The 20,439-nt window shown below is 41.7% G+C and overlaps 1 protein-coding gene across 1 annotated transcript in view; it reads right to left on the bottom strand.

Moving 5' to 3' along the window:
• PDCD6 (programmed cell death 6) overlaps window positions 1-20,439 on the bottom strand; it is a 41,885-nt gene that overhangs the window by 21,128 nt on the left and 318 nt on the right. The window contains exon 2 of the mRNA XM_072152905.1: window positions 2,124-2,185. Within this exon, the coding sequence (XP_072009006.1) occupies window positions 2,124-2,185 (62 nt within the window). The remainder of the gene's footprint in view (window positions 1-2,123; window positions 2,186-20,439) is intronic.

The following is a 20,439-nucleotide window of genomic DNA, read 5'->3' as shown; positions in this document are numbered from 1 at the left end:
GTGTACTAGCTGTGTTTCCTACCGCTCACACACATGCTTATCCCACTTCTATGGGCTGATGGAGGAGGCTTTTTATTTCATGGGCCTGTGCATGAACCAAATGCTTGAGATGCAAAAGATAGAGCAGGTCCTATTACTGCCTTTATTTATGTCCAAGGCAGTCATTTTCATTGGTCATCGGCGCATAAGCAGAGCTCTCACACAGGTGACACATCATGTGCAGGTAGCCTAACACTGGTATCACAGAAGGAGCTGCTCAATCTCCTCTCAAATCAATGTGAGGCAGCTCATTAGAGAAAGGCAAGATCTTGTAATGTACCTGTGAAAAGTATAACACAGGGGAGAAAGGAACGCAGAGGCAGATGACTGTCTATTCAGAACTGAAAAATTAGACCAATGCCCCATGTAGAAGAAGCTGAAATTGGGAAAGGACAGTTTTCTGAATGCATGACAAGAAAAGTTCAGTGCAAAAACAGCTTAGTGCATATTATTTAGCTAAAGAAACTAAGTGTGTTGTGGGTGCATCCATTTCTCTTGCTTTTCCATCACTTTTAAAGGAAATCTAACATCAAAATGAAGCATGATGAATCAGGGACACTTACTAATAAATCCAGGCATGTGACTGTGGTGATCTTCTTATATTTATTATACTTGCCCTCCTTCCTTATAAATGTATAGTAGCACTTCCCCTCTCCCACTGTGTGATGTGTTATTAAAGAGGGAAGGAGAGACAGTGTAAAAGCCAGGCTCATTAGCATAATGCTAAAAGTTGATTTTAGAAGGTGGTCATGGATAACCAATTTAAAAATATTACCACAATCAAAGTGCCTGGATCTATGAGAAAGCGCCTCTGGTAGATTTCCTTTAAATTCAATTATTATATGCTTTCCATGCATATTTGAGCTGTGGAATATTAATAATTATTTTATCTGCATAAATTGATTTTAAACATTTGAGGAATTGTGGACCATGGAATATTTTGATCACTCTTAAAGGGCACCTACCACCCCGATTCTACCTATAAAGGTAGGTGGATGAATGGAATGTGAGGATAGCCCTTTTTTGGGCTAATCCTCACGTCCCGGGTGTCTTTTAGAAAACTTTATTGCAGGCATATGTAAATTTTATTAAGCTGCTACTGGGGCGTGGAGTAGCCGGACATGAGGCTACACGCCCCAGTAGCCACGTTACTCTGCCTACCATTTAATCTTCGGCGTGCAGCTCCTCGTAGCTGCGAGCATTCGTCCTAGTTCCCTGCGTTCTGCGCATGCGCAGAATGCAGGCCTTCGGCTGCCCGGCCGCGGCTCCGGGCCGGAGCTACTGCACATCCGCAGAAGGCCGCAGATGCCGGGGGACTAGGACGAGGGAGCGCAGCTACGAGGAGCTGCGCGCCGAAGATGAAATGGTAGGCGGATTAACCTGGCTACTGGGGCGTGGAGTAGCTGCAACTAGTAGCCTCATGTCCGGATACTCCACGCCCCAGTAGCCGCTTAATAAAATTTACATATGCCTGCAATAAAGTTTTCTAAAAGACACCCGGGACGTGAGGATTAGCCCAAAAAACGGCTATCCTCACGTCCCATTCATCCACTTACCACCCCTTCTACCTTTATAGGTAGAATCGGGGTGGTAGGTTCCCTTTAAGTACAGCCATCCATGTGATTTGTGTTTTCTTAGGCAAGTAATGGCATGTATGACAAGCTATATTTAGTGTCAGTAACCAAAGGAAATTTATAGTTACATAGTAAAGGGTCTGTGTAATAGAAAACATGAATCTCCTGTCTCACTAGGCAGATATATTTTCTCCTAGATATAGTGCTTGACTGTGTAAACTAGGGCATGGTCTTATTTTCTAACCAATATGGAAATTGACCCCAATCCAAACACTAAACATCTGTCCTACAGAACAGGCCAGAAGTGAGCGGCCAATCGCATACTGTACACAAACTTCAGTGTGCTGAATTTATTCACCTCTAGTCTTTTTTGTAAAAATTCAAATGAAATTTTCCATTTATTCCAGCAACATTTCTTCGGCTGTAGGAGCATTATTATGGGTAGATTGGAAGATTCTGGGTAGCAATATGCATACAAGGTTATATAACATAAATGTGACACTTCCTCACCATTAGATAGAGCTTGCTGCAGTTCATTGTCCGATATTATGCCACTATTGTCTGTGTCCACTCTGTAGGGGATAATAAAGAAGACATTGTATTAGTCACTCAACTAACCACTTGTTATATAGAAGATATGTAATAGCTCTGATATAACCATTTGTACCTTATTGTTTCTGAATGGTGAGCTTTTCTAAGTACCATATGTAGAAACTAGAGGCGCTTTAATTAGGGTTACCTGGGGGTCGTTGAGAACCAAAGAAAGGTTTTGTTTCCAGATATACAATTATTGAGGCAAACAAGAAGCGTTTTGAATGCGTTTTTGGTCCGTTTTTAAGAAGTCCATCAAAAAACGTATGCATAAAAAAAAGATTAAGATAATTGGTCAAACCTGTCAAAAACGGATGAGTTTCCAAAAGAACACACGCGTCAGTTTTTCTCCCAATGGACGTCCGTTGATGTTTTTACTATGATATCTCTTTCTAATAAAGTGGATTTTTAATCTCATCCTTTTGCTTTTTCGTTAGAAGCTGGACTACAACCCCTTTTTTTTTTGCGGTTTTTTGACTGGTTCCCCAACCCAGGTGTCCGTGCAGCCACAAATCGCTATCCGCATTGACAACATAGGTGAGCTGAAAATCACATTTTTCTTTTTGTATATTTTGTTGGGCTTCTCTTTTCGTGCTCCCTATCAGCTGAATATATATATGAATTTTCTCATGCTACTGAAGATTGGAAATTTTTCTTCCGTTTTATCTCTCGCATGTATAATCATTATTTTTTCTCAATTGTTTTTCCACTTCTATTATATACTTTGAAAGGACCACATACTTTAACATGGCAACAGAATACTCAACACCTGATGCAAATGTTCCTACCGACACATGTTCTTTTCTGCAATTGACCAATTCTGATAGTCTTCAGAAAGCCAAAGAAATTTTCTCAATGTCTAAAACACACAAGAGACTAAGTCTCCAATGAGAACTGTGGCCAATGATCTCGAGAAACCCATGCTCAATCAATTACGGGTGTGGTGGGATTTCACCACACTAACCAAATATTTAGAAAATAATATGATTCCTCGTGGTCTACGTCTATATAAATCCTCAACAACTATTTACTCTGAAGATTTCACCAAGCAATGGTACAATATCCTCACGGACTGCTCTTTGAAATTAATCAATCAATCTTATTGTCCAAAATTAGGAAAATAAGCTTTCCGAACTGAACCAACAAATAGCACAGTTGGAATTGAATATGGACCAGTACAGTATTCACCCGGAGTATAACAATTTAATGTCCCGCATTGAATCGAATGTCAAAAAATTAGAATCAACTAATATTACCACCAAAAAAAAATAATTCACAAGGGATTTACGGGACTATCAAAAAGAACAAATTTATACCTGGAGAAATCAAGGTAATAGAACACCGAAATCCATTCTGAAAAAACGCTACAATGTGAATTACCAACGTCATGTGACTTTCAGCTCCTCCAACTGTGATACTTCAGACATTAACACTGACTTTTCTGGTTATGGGTCTAATGATAACACACCAAATGTTTCTAACCATAACAAAACGGAACACACAAAAAATAACAACCCAATTTCATCAAAAAAGTAAAAAAACTACAAAAAAAAAAAAACACGTAACAGACGAAGAGGAGGAAGGAAACACCGGTCAAAAAAAGCAGTACATGCCCCGACGCAAGTAAATGGATCTATGGAGGAATACAGTGTTATTAATATGTCAGCCTGTATACTTACCAGTGCACAAATTTCACTACTATCTAAAGGCTTAAACTTTATTCCCTCCACTGAATTTAAACTTTATGACACTATTAAAGATGTCAATAAATTCATCCGTCTACTCACACTTAAAAGATATTTTCATGAAAGCAAGGATACCAGCACTTCAACATCGAACCCCCTCTCGGATGTTCTAAATAATAAAAGACTTTCAATGTTTTCTTTGGATCAATCCCTTCAAGATCACCGTACACTATTACAATTAAGACTTACAAGAAGACAATGATGATTCGAACTATCCTCACGTACAGGCTTCTGAGTTTGTACAATCTTCCAACCCTTATTTTTATCCTGTCAATGCCCGGGTAACAGCCATGGATTCATTTCAAACCTTAGTTGAACGGGACCTCTCTTTATTGTGCAACAACATCCCCCGTACTATCCGCAAGAATTTAACCAAAGACGAATTTCAGTCCATTAAGGACCTCAAAAACAACCCCAATATCATCATCTGTGCATCGGATAAAGGGGGCTCCATTGTTGTACTGGACAAAACTCTATATTCCCGTGAAGCTTTGTCTCTTTTGTATGATATTAATGTATACCAAAAAGTTTCCTATAACCCCACATCTATGGTTAGGGATACCTTACAAAAGATTATCATGGATCACTTTGGGAGTTTTCAAAGATACTAATTTACATGACCTTATACCCGATTTTCCCAATACCCCCATTTTTTACATGCTTCCCAAAACCCATAAAGGTTTATTCCCTCCTAGTTTCAGACCCATTGTTGCTGGTAACAACTCCTTACTTGAAAAAAATGGCATCTTGGGTCGACAATATACTCCAACCCTTTGTTAAACGTACCCCAGGCTTCATTAAAGACAGCTTTGAAGTCCTAAAAAGCATGCAAACTATGAGGTGGACTACAGAATGTATATGGGTTGCGTGTGAGGTTTCCTCCCTATATACCGTCATACCTCACAACCTAGCCATTGAAGCGGTACAGTTTCACTTACATAAGTATAGCAATTTTTCTGATGATTTAGTTGCCTACATAACAGATGTGTTATATTTTCTACTTACTAACAATTTTTTTCTGTTTGACAATATGTATTTTTTTCAACGTCAAGATTGCCCGATGGGTTCTAAGTTCTCCCCCACTTTAGCCAATCTTTATATGGCTTGGTTTGAGGAGATCCATATATACAGGGATAATAACCCTTATCTAGAATACATAAAATGGTATGGCCGTTATATTGATGACGGTCTCCTAATTTGGACGGGACCCCAACCTGATATAGCCTGCTTTATTGAATATCTCAATTGTAATAGGTTTAACCTTAATTTTACTTTTTCCACCACTTCCATTCCGTTTTTAGATGTGGAATTACTGGGCGACACTGTTACTGGCCTTATTCAAACTAATTTGTATAGAAAACCAACATCTGGCAACACTGTATTGTATGCCACGTCATGTCATCCCCCACATATTATACATAATCTACCCAAAGGGGAATACATTCGGGCTAAACGCATTTGTTCTAATAATTCACTCTATGATCAAACGGCTAAACAAACTACCTTAAAGGACACCTGTCATCAGGTCTGTGTCACTAGTCCTGTCACCTCTACCTGTTGGAGCAGCTCACAAGGATCCCATCCCAGCCTTTATCTAGTTATTTCATACATTATTCATTGTAAAATCATTTATTCTTTATCATGTAAATGAGGCTGGTCACATGGTCAGAGGCAGTGATGTCACTCCTGTTACCCCTCCCCTCTCCTCCCCCTGCTCATGTCTGTGTGTAATGTATAGTAAAGCATGGCTAGTGTGTGTGCTGCATCTGCTGACATGCTGCATCCTCCTAATATACAGGTGAGAGACACAGACATCAGCTACACATGAATCTGACATGTTCTGCTATAACATGGCTGCCTGGAGCTGCTGTATCTCTCCCAAACACACACATGCACACACAGGCTGCAGGGGGCGTGGCCACCAGCACCAGGAAGCACATCATTATACAGCCTCACATCATTATACAGGCTGTCAGTCAAGCACTGGGGGTGTGGCTGTGCCTCCCACTCATGAATAAAGTGGACAGCTTGAATATGCTAATGACTCATTGGACATTTCACAGGTCATTTGCATACAGCTTTAGGACCTCATTACTTAGGTTTACAGGCATGTAGAGGGACAATGAAGGGATAGAGGCAATGCTCTCTAATGGCAGTTTATGAAAATATATTTACTTTAGGGGGGTTATTTTGCATGACGGGTTCTCTTTAAGACTTAGAGCGAGAGGCTACCAAACTTAATCATTGCTGCAGATTTCTTCATCTCTTAACAAAAAAAAAAAAAAAACAGACATGAAGTGTTACATTCCAAAAACAATAAAAGAATATCACCACCCCCTGTCCTATTACTTTTAGTACTACATACAACCCACAATATAATGATGTCATACACATCATAAAAAAACATTTACCCAAGATAAAATCCTGTCAGAAGTTTTGGACAAAGGGGTACGATATGTCTCTAGAAATGCTCCATCTCTTGTAGCTCCTAATATGTTTGTTTCTCAAAACGCCAAATCTTCAAGGCTTCAGTATAAAGGCAGCACTACATGCTGACATGCACGATGCAATATCTGCAAGTATATAGCCAAAACCTCCTTTTTCTCCTCTTTTGTCACCAAAAAGTCGTTTCCCATTCATACTCACCTAAATTGTACCAGTGATCAAGTAGTATATCTAGCGTCCTGCTTATCGTGCAGCGTCCAATATGTGGGCTGCACTATTAGACCGCTCAAAAAACGTATTGCTGAACACATAAGTGGTGCCACTAAACACCAACTTACCTTGTCCCCAGGTTTGTCTGGGCTCTCCAAACATTTTCTAGAGACACATCGTGGTGACGTTTCCACACTGTCTGTCATTCCCATAGAGCGCTTACCACGCCCCCGTACAGGCGGAGATTGGACCAGACAGCTTCGATCCCGCGAAGCTGTCTGGATCTTTTCTCTCCAAACAAGGTTTCCATTAGGTTTAAATTATAAGAATGATTTATGTATCTTTATTAATATTGTATCCTTTTGTGTTCCTTTCTACTGTTTTTTTTCTTGTTTTTCACTATTGTTGTTATTTCTGTTAATTGCCGGAAGTGTTCCGCCTTGTTGTATCATGTGACCTCTCCATTTATGCTTAAATACTCTGCATAGACTCCATGTATTAGGCTACGACTAAGGACGGTTTTTTGTCCGAAATGCATCAGTTTTTCTCCCAATGGACGTCCGTTGATGTTTTTACTATGATATCTTTTTCTAATAAAGTGGATTTTTAATCTCATCCTTTTGCTTTTTCGTTGGAAGCTGGACTACAACCCCTTTTTTTTTGCTATTAAAGGAAGTCTAACAACTTGTGCCAGATGAAATGTGTGCTGCAATAAATGGCCTTAAATGTAATGTAAACCTAGAAGGGGGGGGGGGGGGGGATCATGAATGTCAAGCCCATTACATGAGCTAAGTGTACGCATCATGTCATACTGAAGGACAATTTCAAAAATGAGGAAGAACAGCAAGACAGGATTTGCTATCTTCTCTAGATACTAGAGATACTAGATACTAGATAATGCTAGTATTTCCCAGCAAGGCCATACCAAGTCTTCCGTTTCAAAAGGGCAGAAGGTGTGCCTTTAACCCCTTAAGGACGCAGCCATTTTACAGCTTAAGGCTCAGTCACATTTTTTAGATTCTGACCTGCGTCTCTTTATATGGTTATAACTTTTGAACACTTTTACTTATCAAAGCGATTCTGAGATTGTTTTTTCCCCACATGTTGTACTTCATTTTAGTGGTAAATTTTGGCTGATAAGTTTTGCGTTTATTTACAAAGAAAAAAAAAATTATGAATTTTTAGAAAAATTTGCCATTTTCGAAATTCAAAATCACCACGTTTTCAGGCAGATCGATTTACCACCTAAATAACTTGCAGAATAACATTTCCCATTTGTCTACTTTACATTTTCATAATTTTTGAAATGTTTGGATAATTTATTTTGACGTCACGCGGCCTACAAATCGAATAGCGATTTTCAGAATTAACTATTTTGGGGATAAATACTGTTTGAAATCAAATTTTACATATTTAGCAACAAAAACCCCCTATATAACCAACCCATTTTCAAATCTGCACCCCTCAAACTATCAGAAACAGCATTTACAAAGATTGTTAACCCCTTGAGATCTTCATAGTAATTGAATCAAAATGGCGGTGAAATTTAGAATGGTCAAATTTTGTCGGTTATACGTTCATTTAGCCCTAAAATTTACACATTTCCAAAAGATAAAAAGAGAAAACTCACCATAAAATTTGTTCTACAATTTCTCCTGAGTGCAGCGACCCCCCACACGTGGCCGTTACTTGTGTTATGGGGGCACAGCGAGGCGCAGAAGGGAAGGAGCACCCTGCAGCTGCCAGGATTTTCGTTTTCTCGTTGCCCCCTTTTGAAGGCTATAAAATTTTCGCTTTTCCGTTATTTGGGCCATGTGACGGCATTTTTTTTTGCGGGACGAGATGCTTTTTCCAGTGTTACCATTTTGGGGTTGGTATCACCTATTGTTGAAAATTTAGGAACTTTTTTTGAGGTCATGAGTAGAAAAGCATCAATTCTGTACTGGATTTTTTACTTTTTTTTTTTTCGTGTTCACCATATAGCCTAATAATCATGTTATCTTTATTCTATGGGTCGATACGATTACGGGGATACCAGACATGAATATTTTTTCTTATGTTTTACTAAATTTGCCAAATAAAACCCTAATGTGGGGAAAAATCTATCATTTTTGCATCGCCGTCTTCCAAGTGACATAACATTGTTACGTTTTTGGCTACAGAGCTGGTTGATGGCTTGTTTTGATGGCTTGATCATTCTGGAGTACATATGTTTTGTTGTAATAGCTGTACTGCGCTGAGCGCTATTTGCGGGACTCAGCGCAGTACAGCTACGGCGCAGAGCGCTAAGGGGTTAATCATGAATGCACAGGGAGCCCCACTAGACAAGCACCACCCAAAGGTAGGGCATGCATTATATTTTCTACGATTCCATTTTTTAATGTAAAATCATATAATGATTTTGGCCTAACAGAAATAATTTAGGGCGATTTGGAACACTATACCATAGCTATATAAAAATATCTAGCTGGTTTATTCCCTAGGCAGATTCACTTTGAGGCTAAATTTACACTAACATGTGCCTGCCGTAGTGTAGGCGCCGGGTAGAGAAACCGCACACCCTCACCCCTCTCCATAGAGAAACATGGGGCACGGCACCATATTCTGGGGAAAGATAGGACTTGTCACGTGTGCAGCACCCTACCGCTCCATACGACGCCGTGCGCCCATTGCTCGCCTATGGGGGGCGTATGAACGAGGCCGTGTGAACGAGGGCTAAGGTTTATTGGTGGCAGAGATGTGGACACCTAGATTTCTTCTTATATATAATCTAAATCATGAAGTTTAGAGAGAAGGATGAGAACACCACATAGTTAGTATTGTAGTATGTACTGTACTAATATATTGGTAAGTAAAATGATATAATATGTTTTAACATATATTTGTTATTTTTAAAGACACGTTCCCTCTAAATGTAGGATTCTTGATTGAAGAACATGAGGTATTTCCCAGCACAAGTATTTCAGTGTTGTGTAGAGGAGCGCCCCATGACATACGAGTCCCGCCATGTGACAAGATTACAGCACACACCTGGAAAAAGTGAAGCTGCTCCAAAGTCTGTGGATTCCCTCAAAGTGTTCTTTGTACCTACTCCATGACTCACAAGTAACGGACCAAGACAGAGTAATAGTCGGGATGAGTCAGTGTTTGGATGGTGTAAACCCGAAAGAGCTACAATGAGAATAGTAGAATCCAGCAATGCTGCTTACACATAATGAGACTGCGTAACACATAGCCGTCGGACCGTGTGCCACATTTAACATGCAAAGACCAACAGAAGTGTGTTGCCCTCCCCATGTTAACCCCTTAACGATGCATGCCTTAACCCCTTATCACCGACACTAGTTTTCAGCTCAATGACCAGACTCGATTTTTCAAATCTGACATGTCTCACGATAATTGGTTATAACTTCGGAACGCTTTAACATATCCCAGTGATTTTGAGAATGTTTTCTCGTGACACATTGTACTTCATGTTAGTTATAAAATTTAATTTTGCGTTTCGTTCTGAAAAAAAGTGAAAATTTGGCAAAAGTTTGTAAAAATTCTTCATTTTCCAAGTTTGAAATGTTCTGGTTTCCAGACGGGAAGTAAAACTACCCAAAAAGTTTGATAATTAACATTTACAGAATATCTGCTTTATGTTGGGATGATAATTTATGCTTCCGGTCATTTTTCTAGGATGTTATGAGGTGCAGAACTTTAGGTGCGATTTTTCTTATTTTCATGAAAGTTGCCAAAACTCACATTTTGAGGGACAACTCAGCTTTCAGGTGACTTTAAGAGGCCTAAATAATAGTGAAACCCCATAAATTACCCCACTATAGAAAGTTCACCCCTCAACATATGTAAAACAACTTCTATTAAGTCCATTAACCTTTTAAGTGTTTCACATGGGTTAAAAAATATGGACCTGCAATTTAGAAACTAGAATTTTTTTGGAAATACATTCATTTAGGCCAAAACTGACATTTTCAGAATAAATTAAATGATGAAATGCACTGCAACGCTTGATGCCCAATTCCTCCCGAGTGTACTGATACCCCATATGTGGTGGTAAACCCACAGCAGATTTGTCATATTGTACGACCTATAAATTTTTATTTTTTTTGGTAATGCGATCATATGAGGGCTTATTTTTTATGGGATGAGATACAATGTATAAATAATTTATTTTGGGAGTCTAAAGCTTATTCATGAGATTTTATTAACTATTTCAAGGGGGACACAAAATCATCAATTTTTATTTTGGATTGTTAGCATTTTTTTCCCCCCGCTCACCGTAACGAAAAATAATATTTTATCTTTATTCTCTGGTTCACTACGATTGCGGTGATACTTCATTTATATAGTTTTCTTATTTTTGCTCAATTTTCCTGAGCAAAACCAATATTGGAGAAAATCGCATTGTTTTTACTATTGACAACTTTTCAGGGCCATAACTTCTGTATTTTTCTGTTGTCAGATCTGGTTGAGGGCTTATTTTTTGCGAAAACAGTTGTTCTTTTCAGTCGTTTCATATTAGGTACCGTAACTTTTTTTGATCACTTTTTAGAACATTTTTTGTGATGGTGTTTGATGAAAAATTGTATATTATGGGAAGTTTTTCGAGTTTTTTTTTTTCGTAGTTCACCGAGCGGGTTCAATATTGATTTAGATTTATTGTACAGATTAATACGGACGCGGTGATACCAAATATGTACGTGTTTTTGTGTTTTATTTACTTTATTTGCATTTTATGTGTTACTGGGGAGATTATGGGACTTTTATTTTATTTATTTATTTAATTATATTATAAAAAGATTTTATTTATTTTTTTTTACTTTTTTACATTTTCTACTTCTTGGCTTGAATAAGCGATCATCCGATCGCTTATTCAAGCCTTTACACTGCAATACACTTGTATTGCAGTGTATAGTGAAAGTAACTGAGCATGCTGCGCATGCTCAGTTACTTACAGCCGGGTCCTGCCAGGAAGGCAGGACCCGGTGAGAAGAGGAGCCGACAGCCCCGGGTCACTCGTCGGAACCCGGGGCAGCGGCAGCAGGGATCGGATCCCCCGGTAAGCACACCGGGGGGGTCCGATCCACGGGGGACACACTTGCACGCCGCGGTCATGCTTGACCGCGGCGTGCAAGGGGTTAAACACCCGGGATCGGAGTTTTTCCGATCCCGGGTGTTAGTGCCGGGTCTGGGCTGTGATATCACAGCCCGACACCGGCACCAGCGAGACCCGGTGTCCTGAAAACTTCTTCTGATGCGCCGCCGTAGAAAGGCGTCGCATCAGAAGAAGTACCCTTAATGACCGCCGTAAAAACCCGATAGGGCGGTCATTAAGGGGTTAATAGTATGGCACACATCAGGTGCGGGTGCATGGAGAGGGCTCATGGGCTGAGCCCTCATCATAGCCAGTAAGTCTTTGCTGCATATTGCTAGCAGCGATCACGGGTGTTTCCTGTCGACGGCATCTTTGTCATGATTGTCACTCCTAGTGACGTCATAGGGAAGCGGCGATCGGTTGCCGTGACAGTCTGTTTTAACCCTTTCATTAAAATGTGCGATTTGCACATTGTATTGAATGAGGAGAAAAATCCCCATATACTGCCATACTGTGGGTTAGAGGACCCTAGGGGGTCTGAAAAATAGTAAAATAACATAAAAATTCAAATCACTCCCCTTTCCCTAGAACGGATATAAATAAACAGTAAAAATCATAAACACTTTAAGTATTGCCACATCCGAAAATGCCAGATCAAAATACAATGGTTGTTCACTACGTTTAACCCCGTAACAAAATATAGCGCCCGAAGTTTTCACACTTTGTCATCAAAAGTCACAAAAAAAAAAAAAATTACACCATGCACAGCTCCATACACCAAAGTATAAAGTACAGGAGGTTTAAAATTTTTATAAAGGTTTGAAAACATGATAAAACCTATAGAAAAGTGTTTTACCCCCGTGATTGCACCGACCCAAACAATAAAGTAGACATGTCATTTGGGGCACACAGGGAAAACCGTAAAATCCAATCCCACAAGAAAACGTGCAAATGCGTTTTTCCACCATTTTCACTCTATTTGGAATTTTTTTCCCGCTTCCCAGTATATGGCATGGAATATTAAATACTGTCACTATGAAGTGCAATTTGTTACGCAGAAAACAAGCCATCACACAGCTCTTTACATGTAAAAATAAAAATGTTATAGATTTTTGAAGGTGAGGAGTAAAAACAAAAAAGGGCCAGGTCGTTAAGTGGTTAAAGGTGCCCCCCCCCCCCCCAAAAAAAAAAAAAGTGTTGCACTCTGTCAGAGCAGTGCAGGGAGCACCAGATTCATGAAAAACATGTGCCACAAATCCTGAATCTAGCGCCCTCTTCACATTACATAAGCATATAGTGCAGTTTGCACTGTTTTTTTTAGTAAATGTGTCCCTACTTAAGAACACTTGACTTACAGATGACCCCTAGTTACAAACGGACCTCTGGATGTTGGCAATTTTTTGTACTTTAGCCCTAGGCTACAATAAACAGCTATAACAGTTATCACAGGTGTCTGTAATGAAGCTTTATTGTTAATCCTGGTTCTTATGACAACCCAACGTTTTTAAAATCCAACTGTCACAGAGACCAGAAACAATTTTGTCTGGGATTACAATGATAAAATATACAGTTACGATTTACATACAAATTCAATTTAAGAATGAACCTGCGGAACCTCTATTGAACTTAACCCGGGGACTGCCTTTAAGTCTGACAGGTAAATGCTATTTCCATAGCGTCCCCCATGACGGCACCTGGAGGTTGCACCTTGACCTTTGGTAGGGACAGGATGTTGCGAAAGTTATAAGGCCCCTCCTCTGCCGCTGTTCCCCAGTGTATTCCTGTACCTACCAAGGGTCAGGGTTGCGAGACCTCGTCTCTCCCCTTGGGGGGGGGGGGGGGGAGATGGAATTGGAACCCCCCAGGACTGGTCGCGAGCGGGGGTCTTACCTCCCTTCCTGGCCTGATGTCCTGCAGGACGCGGTCCTGACCCCCCTCCTCCTGCAGCCCAGAGCCAAAGCCGAGGGGGGTACGGGTCTCCGGACCCTGGATGAAGGTGCCTCCCGGCCTCCGGGCGCTACCTCCCACAGCTATTCCCCCCAGAACGCCGGCGCGTGCTGCGCGACGGCCGTGTATCGCCGGCCGGTTCGCGCATGCGCAGTACGCTTGACTTCCGGGTTCGGGCCACGTGATCGCTAGAGAAGCCATCTGATTGGCTTAGGGGGTGGCGGGAAGCTTAAAAATGCTTCCTGCTTAGTGTCAGCCTCTATACCACCAACGAGTTCACTACTGAAGCTGTGGAAATATCCTTTACTATGGCAGACGACCTTGGTTCTTCCCCCATTGTCCCGGGTACCGTGAGTACAACCAAAAAAACTTTTCTTAAAGGGGTAAAATATTGTTGTGCACTATTTTGTGGATTTTAATATAGTCTGTCTCCTTGTCCTAGGACGACCCTTCAAGACCTAAGGACAAGGAGAGAAAAGACAAGGACCCCAAAAAAGGAAAATGTGTTACTAAATCAAAAAGATGCCTTTCTTGTAACATAAGATTATCAGATTTTTATCCAAAATCGCTATGCTCTGAATGTCTAGCCAGGGCTTTACAACAAGAAAAGGAGTCAATGTTAAATGAGCTTAAAGCGGCCATGCGGGAGGAATTCCAATCCTCCCTTATGATGTTTACTAATTTAAACCGACCAGTACCGGGACTAGGTCCTGAGCCAAATCCTGAACCTGAACCAGACCAGGATCCGGATTTATATCCAGAGCCAGCTTCTAAAAGACTTAGATCTCTAGATACTGATTCTGACTATGATAAACACTCGGCGGCTCCTACCTATTCTTGGAAGGACTCGCTTGAGGACGTCTCCTTGGTATCTGAGGACAAAGGAACCTCAAAATACCTCTTTTCTAATGATGAACTGGATAACCTCCTTAAAGCCGTACGCAATACGCTTAATGTGGAAGAGGTGGTGGAGCCTAAATCCATTCAAGATGAACTTTTTGGAGGGTTAAAATCCAAAAGGAAAAGGGTTTTTCCCATAAATCAAACCCTAAAGGATATCATCCAAGAAGAATGGAAGAATCCTGAGGGGCGGGCAAACATCACTAAAGAATTCAGAAACAGGTTACTCTTTGACCCCAAAGAGACAGAAACCTGGGACAGCCCCCCCAAGGTAGACATCCAAGTGTCTAAGGTGGTGAAAAAAACGGACCTGCCTTTTGAGGACTCTTCCCAATTAAGAGACCCCATGGACAGGAAGGCTGATAGCCTACTCCGTAGAGTCTGGGAATCTTCTATGCTTAGCCTCAAGTCTAACATAGCCGCTACTTCGGTAGCAAGAACTCTGTTTTTTTGGTTGGGAGAATTAGAAGACCACCTTAAAACAGATGCGGACAGGAATCTCCTTCTACAGACGATACCGCTGCTGCGTTCAGCGACAGGATTTCTTGCTGATGCTTCAGCAGAAAACATCAGACTGTCAGCAAAAGAAGGGGCGTTATCTAATTCGGTCCGCAGAGCTATTTGGCTTAGACAGTGGGGTGGGGATGTGAAGTCCAAGACGAAGCTCTGCAACATCCCATTCACAGGAGACTTCATGTTCGGCGCTGAACTAGATACTCTTCTGGAAAAAGCCTCTGATAAAAAGAAAGGGTTCCCGGAAATTAAAAAACCTCAGAAAAACTTTTCCTTTCGGAATCCCAGGGATCCTAAAGACTCCAGAGGCAGAGGAAAACAGGGCCGCTGGCCCTTCAACAAAGGTGGAAGAGGTCGAGGATATCTATTCTCCAACCTTCCACATCAATCAAAAAAACAGTGACTACCAGGTAGGGGGGCGTCTTCTTTTCTTCCTCCACAGATGGAAGACGATCACATCAAACAAGTGGATCCTGAGTATCATCAAATCAGGTTACCAGATAGAATTCAGCTCCCCTCCACAACAAAAATTTCTTGTCTCCAACCTAACATCTCGGAGAATGACAACACAGTTATGGAAGAATCTTCAAGAACTATTAACAATGAAGGTAATTGTTACAGTTCCCAAAGAAGAAGAAAAGAAGGGCTTCTACTCCCCCTTATTTCTTGTGAAAAAGCCAAATGAGACCCTTCGACTTATCATAAATCTCAGACGGCTAAACAAGAACATAAGATACAAATATTTCAAGATGGAATCGGTGAAGACAGCCACCCCACTAATTCCTCCAGGCGCACAAATGTGCACCATCGACCTAAAGGACGCCTACTATCATGTCCCCATACACAAAAATCATCAGAAATTCCTAAGATTCGCGGTAGAATCGCCACAAGGGAAAGTCTGCCACTTTCAGTTCAGAGCCTTGCCCTTCGGAATTTCATCAGCCCCAAGAATCTTCACGAAGATCATGGCAGAAGTGACGGCATTCTTGAGGAAAGAAGGTATCTCCATTATTCCATATCTGGACGACCTCCTCATAGTGGCAGACTCGACCCTGACTCTTCTCAACCACAGAGAGCGGACAATCCGAACCCTGGAAAATCTGGGCTGGATTATAAATCTCCAAAAGTCTCATCTAGACCCCCAGAGGGAGATAAGATTCTTAGGGGTGACGTTAGATTCCAGGCGCCAAGCTTCTTTTCTCCCACAGGACAAGAGAGAATCCCTTACCTCTTTCATAGACAAATTCCAAAGGAAAAAGTCATGCAGTATCCGATCAGCCATGAGACTACTAGGTCACTTAACAGCTTGCCTAAACTGTGTATCATGGAGCCAGTTCCATGTAAGAACACTACAGGCGTGGACATTAAAAATCTGGGACAAGAACTTGGAACATTTAGACTTCAAGAAGGTCATTCCTCTGGAAGTCAAAAATTCTCTAAACTGGTGGAAACACCAGCATCATCTAGGAAAGGGAATACCATGGAACCCGACTCCAGTCCTGGTCATCCAAAAAGACGCCAGTTCCTCAGGATGGGGAGCCGTTCTACCAGACCGTTACCTTCAGGGGTCATGGTCCCCTTGGATGAGAAGACAATCTTCAAATCTAAGGGAATTATCGGCAGTGTGGGAAACACTAAAAAGGCTACCCAAGACCCAGGTAAAAAATATCAGGATCCTGTCAGACAACGTGACTACAGTGGCCTATCTTCGCCGTCAAGGGGGCACAAGATCCTCGGACCTGATGGAGGTCACCAAGAAGATTTTTGCCTGGGCAGAGAATCACCTAAACTCCTTAACAGCGGTGTTCCTAAAAGGGTCAGAAAATCAGTCGGCGGACTTCTTGAGCAGAGAAAAGATGGACCCACACGAGTGGTCCCTGAACAGGGAAGTCTTCCTTTCCCTAACCCAGAAATGGGGCTCTCCGTCAATAGATCTGTTCGCTTCAAAAAAGAATACTCAAATAGAGGTATTTTTTTCCATTTCACCCAAGGACAACCCTCTAGGACTGGATGCCTTAAGCCAGTCATGGAAGACAGATCTAGCATATGCTTTCCCTCCATTTCCTCTAATCTCCAGAATCCTACAAAAAATTCAATCAAGTCAGACGACAGTGATCCTAGTAGCACCATTCTGGCCGAAAAAAACATGGTTTCCACTACTCTTAAAATTAGCAATCTCAGGACCCATCTTCCTTCCCTGCAGAAGGGATCTGCTACACCAGGGCCCTCTTCTTTACCCAGACCCGAAGTTTCTGAACCTAGCGGCCTGGCTCCTGAAAGGGAATTGCTCCTAGCTAAAGGAATCTCTCACCAGGTCATACAGACCCTAATAGCAAGCAGAAAACCAATCACCAACAAAATATACTACAAAATCTGGAAAAAGTATATATCTTGGTGCGAGGACCTTCCCCCGATTCCAGGCAAACCAAATATCGCTAAAATTCTTGATTTTTTACAGGATGGGTTTTCTAAAGGGTTAAGACCTAACACCCTTAAGGTCCAAATATCGGCCCTAAGCGCCTGTTTTGACTTCCCCTTAGCAGAGCACAAGTGGGTGAAGATGTTCATGAAAGCAGTCTTAAGACTGCGACCTACAATCAGATCCGATATTCCTAAGTGGAACTTATCACTAGTCCTAAACTCCCTTATGAAGCCTCCGTTCGAACCACTCTCGGAATGCAGCCTGAAAGACCTATCCCTCAAAACTTCCTTCCTTGTGGCCATAACATCCGCCAGGAGAATTGGAGAACTTCAGGCCCTATCCTCCAAAGAACCCTTCCTGATCATCTCGGAAGACAAAATAGTACTGAAATTAGATACGTCTTTTCTTCCAAAGGTAGTCTCAGACTTCCATAGAAATCAGGAAATCGTTTTACCATCCTTCTGTAACAACCCAAGGAATGAGAAGGAAGCACTCTGGCATACTCTTGATGTCAGAAGAGCTGTCATAATTTATCTAGACAGAACCAAGTCTTTCAGAAAGTGCAGAAACCTATTTATTCAGTTTGGGGGAAAAAATAAAGGAGAGAAATCATCAAGTTCCACCATTGCTAGGTGGATAAAACAGACTATCTCTAAATCCTACCAGCTGCAAGATGTGAGTCTTTCAGAAAGCATAACAGCCCATTCTACTAGAGCTATGTCTACTTCCTGGGCAGAGAAACGGGGAGCATCTATCTCCCAGATCTGCAAGGCAGCTACGTGGTCAAGTACATCGACATTCCCAAAACACTACCGCCTGGATCTACCCTCTAGCCATGACTTGAGCTTTGGACGGAAAGTTCTCCAGGCCGTGGTCCCTCCCTAGTCTATTTATCTGGTAAGTCTCCAGGTGCCGTCATGGGGGACGCTATGGAAAAAGTGAATTAGTCTCACCGGTAATTCTGTTTCCATAAGTCCACCATGACGGCTATATATACCCTGCCCTGTGTTATTAATGATGTCTGGCTAATATCTTCTAGCGCTCTACCAGAACCTCCGGTGGTTATTTGGAAGACACTGGGGAACAGCGGCAGAGGAGGGGCCTTATAACTTTCGCAACATCCTGTCCCTACCAAAGGTCAAGGTGCAACCTCCAGGTGCCGTCATGGTGGACTTATGGAAACAGAATTACCGGTGAGACTAATTCACTTTTTTTCACATGACCTATTCCCAAATCCCATATTTTTCTGAATGTTTATTGATGTATTGTATCGCATATGAATTGTAATATGAAAGGTGCTGTACTCTACAAAATAATTTCCCTGGTGGGATAAAGTGTTATTCTAAAATAGAAATACATATCCAATAAACTAGCCAACACAATCCTAGTGTGACCCTGAGGCTATTAGGCACCAAAGAAGTAAACCAAAAAACACTGAATGACCATGATAAAAACAAAGTGTACCGAATCTCAAGCAGTGCGCAGATAAACGCAGTCCCTGAACCCCCTGGCCATATGGGAGTTGTTCACACTGCTCAATGTTGGATATACTTTGTTTTCCGTTTTAATTATTTTTATCATTGTCTGATCTCTGCAATTCAATAAAGATTCAGTATTTCTTTCTTATACATGTCACTCTGTTTTTATAATTGACTTCCTTAGTACATAATTGGATGTACGCATATAGTTGTCTCTTAGCTTGACCATTACCATTAGACAGCAATCACTGTGGTTGGTAGAGAAACCTTGTTCATTGTTTACATCAACAACACACGCAAAGAAGCCAAACATACCTGTGTCCATCATGATTTACAGGAGCCCTACACAAAGAGCAGCCCATTGTGTTCTGGAGGCTACATTTAGTTTAACCACTGTCCTCTCTTACAGACCACCTTTCACCCTTCCTGATCAATAAAGGGCCATCTGACAGTAGAGAGATTAAAATATTCACATTGGATACAACCTCCAACTATGCTAAAAGTAGTGTAACAATGCTTATTAAAGAATGCAAAGATCTGGATATGGCGATTGATGGTGCCTTCACCATTGATTTGTGAAGCGCTGCAGAATTTGTTGGAGCTATATAAATAAAGATTATTATTATTATTAATGCAGTAAACAACCTGATACCATGAGGGAGGAAAATTTTTGCTGCCCTAGAAGTCCCATAAACTGCAAAGAGCAGTGGCATGCTACATCCATTTGTAGAGAGGCCTGTTGGATGCTCAGACCTATACAAGTGAATAGTGAGCTGCAATACTAAGCCCAACCACTGTACAAGGTGGACCCTGGACAAAGCTTTCCTATGAGGAAGAGGTTAATAGCAAAATCTTACCCACTGACATGCTCTGCCTGGCACGCATCTTACCCACTGACATGCTCTGCCTGGCACGCATCTTACCCACTGACATGCTCTGCCTGGCACGCATCTTACCCACTGACATGCTCTGCCTGGCACGCATCTTACCCACTGACATGCTCTGCCTGGCACGCATCTTACCCACTGACATGCTCTGCCTGGCACGCATCTTACCCACTGACATGCTCTGCCTGGCACGCATCTTACCCACTGACATGCTCTGCCTGGCACGCATCTTACCCACTGACATGCTATGCCTGGCACGCATCTTACACACTGACATGCTATGCCTGGCACGCATCTTACACACTGACATGCTATGCCTGGCACGCATCTTACACACTGACATGCTATGCCTGGCACGCATCTTACACACTGACATGCTATGCCTGGCACGCATCTTACACACTGACATGCTATGCCTGGCACGCATCTTACACACTGACATGCTATGCCTGGCACGCATCTTACACACTGACATGCTATGCCTGGCACGCATCTTACACACTGACATGCTATGCCTGGCACGCATCTTACACACTGACATGCTATGCCTGGCACGCATCTTACACACTGACATGCTATGCCTGGCACGC

This window comes from Engystomops pustulosus, chromosome 5, assembly GCF_040894005.1.
Source record: "Engystomops pustulosus chromosome 5, aEngPut4.maternal, whole genome shotgun sequence".
In the NCBI taxonomy this organism is placed as follows: Eukaryota; Metazoa; Chordata; class Amphibia; order Anura; family Leptodactylidae; genus Engystomops; species Engystomops pustulosus.
This window is presented reverse-complemented; position numbering and strand designations above follow the sequence as displayed.